At 39.5% G+C, this 10885-nt stretch overlaps 1 protein-coding gene across 1 annotated transcript; it reads left to right on the top strand.

Annotated features, from left to right (window-relative positions):
* Positions 1–1953: 1953 nt before the first annotated feature.
* On the top strand, positions 1954–5986 carry LOC122030604 (lysine histidine transporter 1-like). Its single transcript, XM_042589812.1, has 8 exons — positions 1954–2157; positions 4066–4211; positions 4340–4723; positions 4811–5204; positions 5272–5377; positions 5450–5541; positions 5632–5700; positions 5784–5986. Exons 1-8 carry the CDS (start codon positions 2104–2106, stop codon positions 5880–5882), a joined length of 1344 nt encoding a protein of 447 aa, XP_042445746.1. The 5' UTR covers positions 1954–2103; the 3' UTR covers positions 5883–5986.
* The last annotated feature ends 4899 nt before the right edge of the window (positions 5987–10885 follow it).

The following is a 10885-nucleotide window of genomic DNA, read 5'->3' as shown; positions in this document are numbered from 1 at the left end:
TCCTAACCAAAACCGTAATCAAATAACCAATCTAATTTAATTTCATCAATTACTAAGCATCATGAATCAAACATGCATAATTTATCAACCTTAATCACATCTGAAAATCCAACCCAAGATAACTAATTACTCATTTATATCATGATGAATTGCTAACCAAATCTCCTTATAAATCCTTCAATCTTTCCAAACCAACGTAGAAATGAAATTACCTCAAAAACTCACCCCATATCTGGATGCACCACTGATGAACCAAAGCCGGTGATGTTGGCTACCAAGAATTGGTAGCCAATGCAAGGTGAGGTTGTTGATCTCCCTCTTCCATCATCCTACAACACAATCAACCCACTCTTGAGTCTTGACTAAGCACAAGACCAAATTCAAAATCCACATACCTCGGACTAACCACTTATCCATTGATCTTCTCTTCATATCATAATGGAAGATTCGACACTAACCAGAGATAGAGGATTAGCTGGAGTAGAGATATCCGATGGCTGCAACTAACCACCGGCAACCAAGAATCGGAACCGAGTGCCCATCGAAGGAGAAGGTCTGGTCTCTAACCATGATCAACTAGGGAGGAAGAGATCCGTTGGTCGGAGACACGTCACGTAGAGGACGACGGTGAATCGGCGACTAGGGTTCGGGTCTCCCCTCGCTCGACCGATCATGTAAGGAGGAGAGGGTCGGCGGTGATGCCCGGCAATCGACGAAGGGTGGTGCGGCCTCGGGTGGCAGCGACGGCATTGGGCAGTGGCGAGAGGGAGAGCGGCAGTGGAGGAGATGGCTAGGGCACGGGATGTCATTGAAGGGGCGGTGAGAGGTGAAGAGAAGAAACAAGAGAGAAGAGGAAGTGGTGTTGGGAGAAGTGGTGGCGGCGGCGCGATCGAGCTCGTCGAAGAGAAAGAGGGGAAGAGGAGGAGTCCGGCGTGGAGGAAGAGAAAATAAAAAGAATTAAACATAGGTTAACTAAGTAAACTTAAGGTTAAATTCCTCAATCAACTCCCGTCTTTGGGTATTCCAAACAGGTTTTTCCCGAGTCTATAATTTCATCCTCTCAAAATACGCCATATGGGCTCCGAAAAATTTCTAAAAAATTTCTAAAAATTCCTAAAAATTCCAATAAAATTTTTTCTCAAATAACCTTATTATTTAATTACTATTTTGTTACCGTATTTTACATACGTCCCCTTGACTTTTGACGACCGGACTCTACCATTATTCACTATCAGCTGTGAATGCTTTTAATGGTAGCACACACTACATTCTACGAATGCTCTTAATCACAACATGTTGTGCACGCTGCCAATGTCTTATGACTTTTAATAGTTTACAGTTATGTAACGTGTGATGTGCGCTAAGGATAGAATAATTATGTATTGCAAAAAAGTTAAATTTGTTGAGGTAGTTATAGATGTGTACGTACTTTAAGCTTGTAGTCCAAGTATGTAGAAACTTTCTGTAGACTAAGCTTTATGGATAACTTATTTTTGTTTACAATTTCCCTAGGCATTAGACAACAACTAAAGAACCAAATAAACATCCATAAAATAACAATCAAATCAAAACTTGGTGTATTGTTTGATTGATTGAACTAAAATTTGTTCTTATAGATGATTTTCAATACTTGAGAAAGTGCTCCTAAATCTAAAATGCCATCTAGCATAATCCTTCGGCAGAAGAAGATGACAATATTATATTCTTAAGGTGACATATGAAAAATATATATTGTTCTTGACATTAATTACATAGAAGTTGGGCATTAAAAATATTATTTCTTTATAACCTTGTAGACTCGTGTAAGTCAACTTTATCAATTTTCAAAGAAGATCTATTTAAAAAATATTATTTCTTTATAACCTTGTAGACTAGTCCAAGTCAACTCTATCAATTTCAAAGAAGTCTATTTAATGCATCCCATCATCTTCCTCTGGTGAATGGTGCATATCCCTCTGCTCTGCATTCCTTTCATATTGCTATTCCGCTGGACTTCAAGTAGCCCAAGTTTTGGGTATATCCAAGTTCGTTGGATGCTGATATCCTTCTTGTTGGAGCACAAGAAGGATATCTGATATCCTTCTTCATTCTGAGAAAGTTGACATGTGGACCCAAGCTCGATCACCCCTTGAGATCGATGCCTTCCTACAAAATCAGGTAATTATCTTGTTTCTATATGTTGGTTATTCAAGAAGAGGATGTTGGAATATTTATAGGCAACAGTAGAATTTAGTGAAAGATGTAAAGAGATAAATTCTTGTCTAACAAGGTTATAGTATTTCTTAGGCATGCATACTATATTATTTGGTCAATAATCATAAATTCTAAATAATAAATTTTTATTATGATGCCCACAAGCCAAATAGGTATATGAAAAAGTTTAAATTTTTTACATGATAATGCTTTCTCATTCTAAAGTTTCTAAAGGTTCCGGTGATCTATGAAATTAAACAAGCGTGTGATGTGACACAAAGAAGAAAATATATAGCTTCAAGATGTTGGGAATTAAATGGTTCTTGGGAACTGAGATTGAGCTAAAAAATTAAATGGTTTCCCCTCATACATACAGATAAATTTACATAATAACTCATATTCATTGAATCATTTTTTAACAATCTCATTACTCATGTGTTTTTCTAATATCAATATATTTTTAAGAAAATCGGATCCTCTGTCTCATTTTTTTCTGTCCTCATATTCCACTCATCACCTCCAATCTATCGTCAGCGGTGTTCGACAGTCTGACCGAGCAAAACTATATCTTGAGGAGAAGGTGAACCGAGGGGAATTACCGTTAGTACGATCGACGTCGAAATTAGGTCGGATCTGAGTAGGAGCTCAGATTGACGTTAGAGGAAAACCTACTTAGATCCTGTCGAATTCTGGCACTGATTTGATGACGATCCCTCTAGATTAACCTTCCTCCTAGGGTATAGTTTTGATAAGGTCGATGTCTGAAGGCCGTCGACGATGAGCTAAGACAATGAGTGAGACACGAGGATAAGAGATTTTGAGAAAAGAGAATCCAATCTAGTTTTTAGGTGTGAGATAATCTATTATTACCATGTAATATATATCATGTTTTAAGATTATCTAACACTTTTTAATAATATTGCTATATATCTATATTTGGAAAATCTAATATCTATCTCAATATTGTATCATTAATGAAGTAATGTTACTAGAATCTTATATCATCTATAAACTTACCCAAATTTAATAAAATCATAAATCGAACTATAGAATTTTATTTATAAACTGTATAGTTATATTATACAATTACAAATTACTTTAAGATACTTCCATTTCCAATCCAGGTCAATTTGACTTTTCTAAACCTAAGTGTGTACATTAATTAATTCATGTCCTTTTTTGTGGTTCTTACATTTAAGTACACAAAAATTGGGCCAAAAAAAAGGTCTTTCAATATAATATCTTGTAGAGTTGATTAAGTCAAATCTATTAATTTTCATAAAATAATGACAAGTTGAGCAATTTCTTTGGAATTTCTTTGAGCAAACTGGCAAATAAGTCCATCTCATCCTCTTCCTTTGGTGCATATTCCTTCTCCCTTCATTTTTTCCATATTGAAATTTAGCTGGAGTGCAAGTATAGCCAAAGTCTTGGTATGTCCAAGATCATTTACTTTGGATATATGCTTTTCCTTTAGGAGATCCTTTGTTCCCAAAAAAAGTTGACATGGGGAACCAAGGTCGATCACCCATTGAGCATTATGCTCATATACAAAATCAGCTTCAGTATGTTAGTTATATATTTGCAAGAAGATGTAGTATTTATAAGCAATAGCTTATATAGTTGAAAGATATAAAGAGATAAATTCTGGTCTAACCTAATTTGTTAAAAGGCTATCATTTTTCTAGATATATTATATTATTTGATCAATAATAATAACTTTTAAATAATAAAAAAATTATAATTAATATATTTTAGTTGAACAAGCCTGCGATGTGACATTGTATCCATAAAAGTTGACAGAGGTTAGAGAAAATAAATATAATTAATTGGGCCCACTAATTAAATCATATGGTTTCTCCTCATTTGCAGAGCGAGAAGGAGCGGACGATCGATGACTGGCTTCCCATCACCTCTTCACGCAACGCCAAATGGTGGTACTCTGCCATCCACAATGTCACCGCCATGGTGGGAGCTGGCGTCCTCAGTTTGCCATATGCCATGTCAGAACTTGGATGGTACATACATAGAGTGCACAAACGCAGTTGATAATTTTATTTTATTTTCATTAAGATCAATTAATTAAGAACAAAACAGAGAGCTTCTTCTCAAATTCAGTTGGAGATTTTCGAATTGAGGATCGCAGGGGTCCTGGTATTGGTGTCCTAGTCATATCATGGGTTGTGACCTTGTACACTCTGTGGCAAATGGTAGAGATGCACGAGATGGTTCCCGGGAAGCGATTCGATCGGTACCACGAGTTGGGACAATATGCTTTCGGCGAGAAGCTAGGCCTTTACATCGTCGTTCCCCAGCAGCTGATTGTGGAAGTCGGCGTCTGCATCGTCTACATGGTCACCGGCGGCAGATCCCTCAAGAAGTTCCACGACGTCGTCTGCTCTGACTGCAAGCAGATCAAGCTCACCTTTTTCATCATGATCTTCGCCTCTGTGCACTTTGTCCTCTCGCAGCTTCCCAACTTCAACTCTATTTCTGGGATATCTCTGGCCGCCGCTGTTATGTCTTTCAGGTACGTACTCGATAAAATTACTTCACGATCTTGATCGATCAAAAAACAAAAGGACTGACTACTAATTCCTTGCTCGATCCATTCTAGTTATTCTACCATTGCATGGGTGGCTTCGGTGGACAAGGGGAAGCAGGAGCATGTGGAATACGGTTACAAATCTGATACACAAGAAAGGACTGTGATGAGGTTCCTGGCGGCGCTGGGAGATGTGGCCTTCGCGTACGCCGGCCACAACGTGGTGCTGGAAATCCAAGCCACCATTCCTTCCACTCCCGAGAAGCCTTCCAAGAAGCCGATGTGGAAGGGCGTGATCGTCGCCTACATCGTCGTCGCCCTCTGCTACTTCCCTGTGGCTTTCGTCGGCTACTGGGCCTTCGGCAACGGAGTCGAGGACAACATCCTGGTCTCTCTAAGCAGACCGCACTGGCTAATTGCCATGGCCAACATGATGGTCGTCGTTCACGTGATCGGAAGCTACCAGGTGATCCGATCCACATATATATATATAATCGATCATCATTCCAAATTAATTATCCTCGATTCTGCAGATTTATGCGATGCCTGTGTTCGACATGATGGAAACGGTACTGGTTAAAAGATTTCGCTTTCCTCCTGGTCTAACTCTTCGCCTAATCGTACGAAGTGCTTATGTTGGTAAGCCTCCATTAATTTCTCATTCATAAATTCGTTTAGCAGACTGATTTCTTGGGTTGTCGACTACTGCAGCATTTACCATGTTTTTTGGCATGACCTTCCCCTTCTTCGGAGGACTACTTTCTTTCTTTGGTGGCCTCGCATTTGCCCCGACCACATACTTCGTGAGTGCCCACTACTTACCAAAGCAATTGCAACAAACCATCTGATATTGCAATTTTTCCTATATTTTTTTGATTGATTAATGATTCCAGCTTCCTTGCATCATGTGGCTTGCTATTTATAAACCAAGAAGGTTTAGCTTATCTTGGATCACTAATTGGGTAAGCAAGTCAAGGGCATCTAATTGCACATCAGTCGCTATGAGAATGAAGTTGAAATATTAATTTGTTTTGGCTTTTCTCAGATCTGCATAGTTCTTGGAGTCCTGTTGATGATCATGGCTCCAATTGGTGGATTGCGAGAGATCATCGTTACTGCGAAGAATTACACGTTCTACTCATAAATTAGACTGGTCTTGATTTGGAAAAGATTTTGGTGATATTTATAGAAAATCAAACTTCATGGAAAACATAAGAGATTTGTATTTCGAGATTATTACTTGTGGTACCTCCCTTTAGTCTTAAATATAAGTGTTTTAAGGGGAGCAGATCTCTTGATCGGATGGATCATAAAGAAGTAGAGCAGGGGATAAATCATTTCTAATTATAGTCGGATCATAGTTGTGATCTAGTCGTAATTGGTTGTGATTTTTTATTAAATTCATTGTCCCATCAGATAACAGTTTGGATCAGAATGGGTGACCGGAAGTTGCCCCTATTCAGCTCCTGACAATCTAGACATTTGCTCACTTCCGACGGCCTTCGGCCGATCGAAGGCCCCCAGCTCTGACTCAAAGTATAATCTGTTTAGGATGATGAACTTAAGAAAGGATCGTAACTAATTATGATCAGATTATGATCATAATCCAATTACAATTAGAAGTGGTCCATGCCCTAATTCATTTTCTTATAGACCAAAAGATCTGGCGACGTGTTCAAGTTGTCACTATTCCTTCTTGCTGATCAGTGGTAGCAGTCGAAAATAAGTTATACTGCAATATATATAAAGAAAAATTATACTGAGAAGACATATTACAAAATACTATAATTTTTTAAAAATATTTATTTTTCTTGAAAGATTCGATCACATAATTTCAAAAGAACATCCTATCCTCTGGATGAACAGTAAAAAATACATAATTAAATTATTTTTATAGTTGCAATAAAGACTAAGTCCAAGTTAGTGGGCTTAAATCGTGGGCTTACAATTGGTTAGTGCACATACGATTGATTGTTATTAAGAAAATAAATCCTAATTAAGTGATGTAATATTTTATATAGGAAGGGGGTTTAATATATTGGATGTTAATTTAATATGTAAATCTAATAATCCTATTCATCAATATTGATAGACGGTTAATAAGATAAGTTTTATGCTAGATATATAAAAGAAGAGAATTAATTCAATTAGGGCATGGTAAATTGACTTCTCCTCTCCTTCATTCTTCTCCCCCATTAAGAAGAATCTTGGATTGCTAGCTCAATCCTGTGCAAGACTTCCATTGTACTTCTAAGATTTCCGATAATAAGTAAGCGATACGATGACATTAGCGATGGATTCAAGTTAGCCCATCGATAGTCATTGTATCGATTTTGATTTTAGCCTGAAAGATTGATGATATATAGTTAGATCTTGTAATTGATGCATTAGATAGATTGTTTTCAATGTATCGCAATCCTATCAATTGGTATTAGAGCTTAGGATTAGCTTATCATCGATTTTGCATTCCGTCAATTTTGCATATGGATTTTACATTCCTTTCTTGAAATATACATCGATTTTGCATTAGATTCCATATGGATAAGCAAACTTGATGCATATCCGTCGAAGATAGCATGGATAGGTTAGGATTTAACTTAGTAATTGAGTGTTTTGCTTTATCCATGAAGAACGTGATTGATGATACAATTTTAGGATTTTTAGCTAAAAAATCGCATTCAGAAAATCAAGTTTTCAGTTACCAATCAATTGGTGAGAATCACCAATCGATTGATAAGTGGAAATTTTGGCACATAATGCTCCCAGATCGATTGGGTTGATCGATTGGTATTTACCAATCAATTGCCATAAGGTTCAATTGATTGGGATGTCTAGAATCGCACATAGAAAGGGATAGAATCGATTGTCATGAAAATCAATTGATAGATGCACCTTGGTTGTGTGTAGAATGGTTTGAAATTGATTCGGAAAATTGATTAGTGTTCGCCAATCGATTGTCATAAAGGATCAATCAATTGTTGAATCTAGGATCAGACACAGAAGGTCATGAAATCGATTGGGCAGTTCAATGTATCTTCACTAATTGATTGTTGTTCATTAGGTTGCCCATAAAAGGTCTCCAAATAGATTGGTGGATTGATTGGTGTTAACCAATCAATTGGATCGATCGATTGGAGTGGATGAACTCACGAACATAAGCTTTCTGAGTCGATCAGGCATTACAACAAATTTAATTTTCTACTGCATACAATTATTTTATTAGCAGTGTACATCGGACGTTGCATAATTACAAGTTGTTAAAAGTCATAATATATTGATAGGGCATGCACACTGTGCGCTACATTTAAAAGCATTCATAGCACGCACTGCACCGCGGTTAGGAGCATTCGAAGTACGCGTGCAAACTGTAGTTAAGAGAATTTGTAGCACCGGTGTGCACTGCTATTAAGAGTATTTACAATACAAACTACGCATTATAGTTAGGATGTGATGTTGACAACATATAATTATCAACATCACACAAATATAAATAACTCTGACAATTTCAATACTATATAATTATAATACCATACATAGATATCATGCATAATTATAATACCACATATAAATACCACACAAAAATAATATGATTTCACTTAGTAATAATCCAAACTAATAACAAGCACTACAAAAATAATCAGGTTTACCGACGGAATATTATTCCATCGGTAATCTCCGATGGAATCTAATATCCGTCAGTAATCTCTGGCAGAATCTAATTTCCATCGGTAATTGCCGACGAAAATTAGATTCTGTCGGCAATCCTATTATCTTAATAGTTTCCATCAAGTTACCGATGGAAATTTAATTCCATCAAAAAATATTACCGACGGAAATAAATTTCCGTTGGTATTATTTTTCGACGGAATTAAATTTCCATCGGTAAAATGATGGAAACTATTTATTATTAGGGGAAAAAATAGGATTATCGACGGAATATAATTTCCATTAGAGATTACCGACGGAAATTATATTCCATCGGTAATCCTGAAATAAAATTACACTACAAAAATATCAGGATTACCGACGGAATCTAATTTCCGTCGGTAATCTCCGACGGAAATTATATTCCGTCGGTAATCGCGAAAATAAAATCAGGGCATCGACCCTTCTCCTATCGTGCACTCGGTTTTCTCCACTCCGGCGATTTCGGTGCGATCTCTCCTCTTCGACAATTCAGGTGCAATCTCTCATCTTCGGCAATTCCGGGGCGATCTCTCCTCTTCGATGATTCCGGCGCGATCTCTCCTCTCCGATGATCTTCAGGTAAGTTCTCTCCTCTCCGATGATCTTCGGGTAAGTTCTCTCCTCTCCTCTCCGATGATCTTCGGGTAAGTTCTCTCCTCTCCTCTCCATTTTTCTCCTCTCCGCCAGTCGCTAGCACACGGCTGGCGGCTTTGCCGGCTAGCTGCTAGCAAGCGGCCAGCAGCTGTGCCGAGGGCTTGCAAGCGAACGACATCTGTGTCGAGTGCTTGAAAGCGGCCGATGGTTGTGCCGAGCGCTTGCAAGCGAATGACTGCTGTGTTGAGCGCTTGCAAGTGGCCGGCGGCTGTGCCAGCAGCTAACAAGCGACCGCGTGATTGTACCGACCGATGGCTATGTTGGCTGCCAGCAAGTGGTCAGTGGCTATGCCGAAAATAGGCCTTATGTAGCTGGAAGAGTGAGGATACTACAGTTTAGTGAGTATAAATATATGTCTAATTTTATGAGATTGTTCTTTTTGATGTTTGAGATTTTATTTCTTGGTTGTTAATATTGATTATATAAATGTTTGCTGGAAGAATTTTAATATTGATTGATCCGGTAGCAAAGGAGGGGTCTCATACGAACAAAGGTTAATGAAACGTAGAGGTCAAGGTCGAGACGATCAATGTAAAAGGTGAGCCGAGCGGGAGGCCACCTTGCCAATCATCCGCGGAAGAAGGCTAGGTCGGCAAGGAGATAACTCGGCTAAGGGTCGAGTTTCCGACGCTCAGGAATCCACATACGATAACTGATTGGGCCGAGGACGGCCAGTATGGCCGAGGCGTGGTCCCGCTCGGCCCGACCAGTATGGCCGAGCGTCTCTCCCGCTCGGCCCGATAAAAGACAGAAGGTGCGGAAGAGTACAAAGGCGACGACCACAGATATCCTTCTCGAGATATGTTCTACCGACAGACAGCATGGTCGGCGGCTGGATCAGACAGAGAATCGTACGGTGGAAGTTTCCACTGTCATGTTAGAGATATGCTCGGGCGGTTGGGGTATGGTGTCAGGCGTACTTTTCTGACACATCCATTTGGAGGTATGTTTGGGGAAGTGCGCACGCGTCAATGAGCGTGCACGCGCCTCCCCGGGGGCCTATATAAGGACCCCCAGACTTCGACGGAGGTATACAATCATCGATATTGTAGCCACAGTTCTCCTTATTTTGCTTCAGTTTTCTTCTCGCCTGATTTGAGTGTCGGAGGGTCATCATCGGGAACCCCTTCCTGGCCTGACTTTGTTGCTGGTTCGCCGGAGGTCCACCTCATCTCGGCGTCTACGCGGAGCTAGCAGAGAGCGCCACGCCCCCAGCTTTCATCAACTCACAGCTCGGACAGGATCAAATTGGCACCGTCTATGGGAAAGCACCTGAATCCGAGCAGAGAAGATGGAAGGAGCTGGACCTGTTGGGTTTTTTGGGCCGCGAAAACCGCGTTTTCGCGTCGCGGAAACCCCGAAAGCCCCAAAGCCAACGGATCCATGCAAAGAAAAATTTCTAAAACTATGAATACGAGTTTCACACTCCAGATCTACAGTAGATAAGAGTTATACCTTGAAGCGTGCCATTGCAAATCCCGCTCGTCCAACGGTACGCCGGATCTCGAAGTTGTCAACGTATACAACTCTCTAGTGATATCCACACGAACAAGAAGTGTTCTCTAACACTCAAGGATGGAGAAGAGAGCACCCCAAGTGTGCTAGCACTTTCTAGGGCTCTCGGGTAGGATTTGAAAGGAAGAAAAAGAGATGATGCAAAAGAAATCTCATACGCTCAAGAAGTAGTATCCTCCTTTGTGACCTTTACCCTTCCTTATTCTTTTGGACTCACTCAACCACCTTCTCCTTTGATGAAAGCTCACGGCAACCACAGCAAGGAGGAAGAAAGGCCAAGGAAGAAGATGA

Source organism: Zingiber officinale, chromosome 10B, assembly GCF_018446385.1.
Source record: "Zingiber officinale cultivar Zhangliang chromosome 10B, Zo_v1.1, whole genome shotgun sequence".
Lineage (NCBI taxonomy): Eukaryota > Viridiplantae > Streptophyta > Magnoliopsida > Zingiberales > Zingiberaceae > Zingiber > Zingiber officinale.
This window is presented reverse-complemented; position numbering and strand designations above follow the sequence as displayed.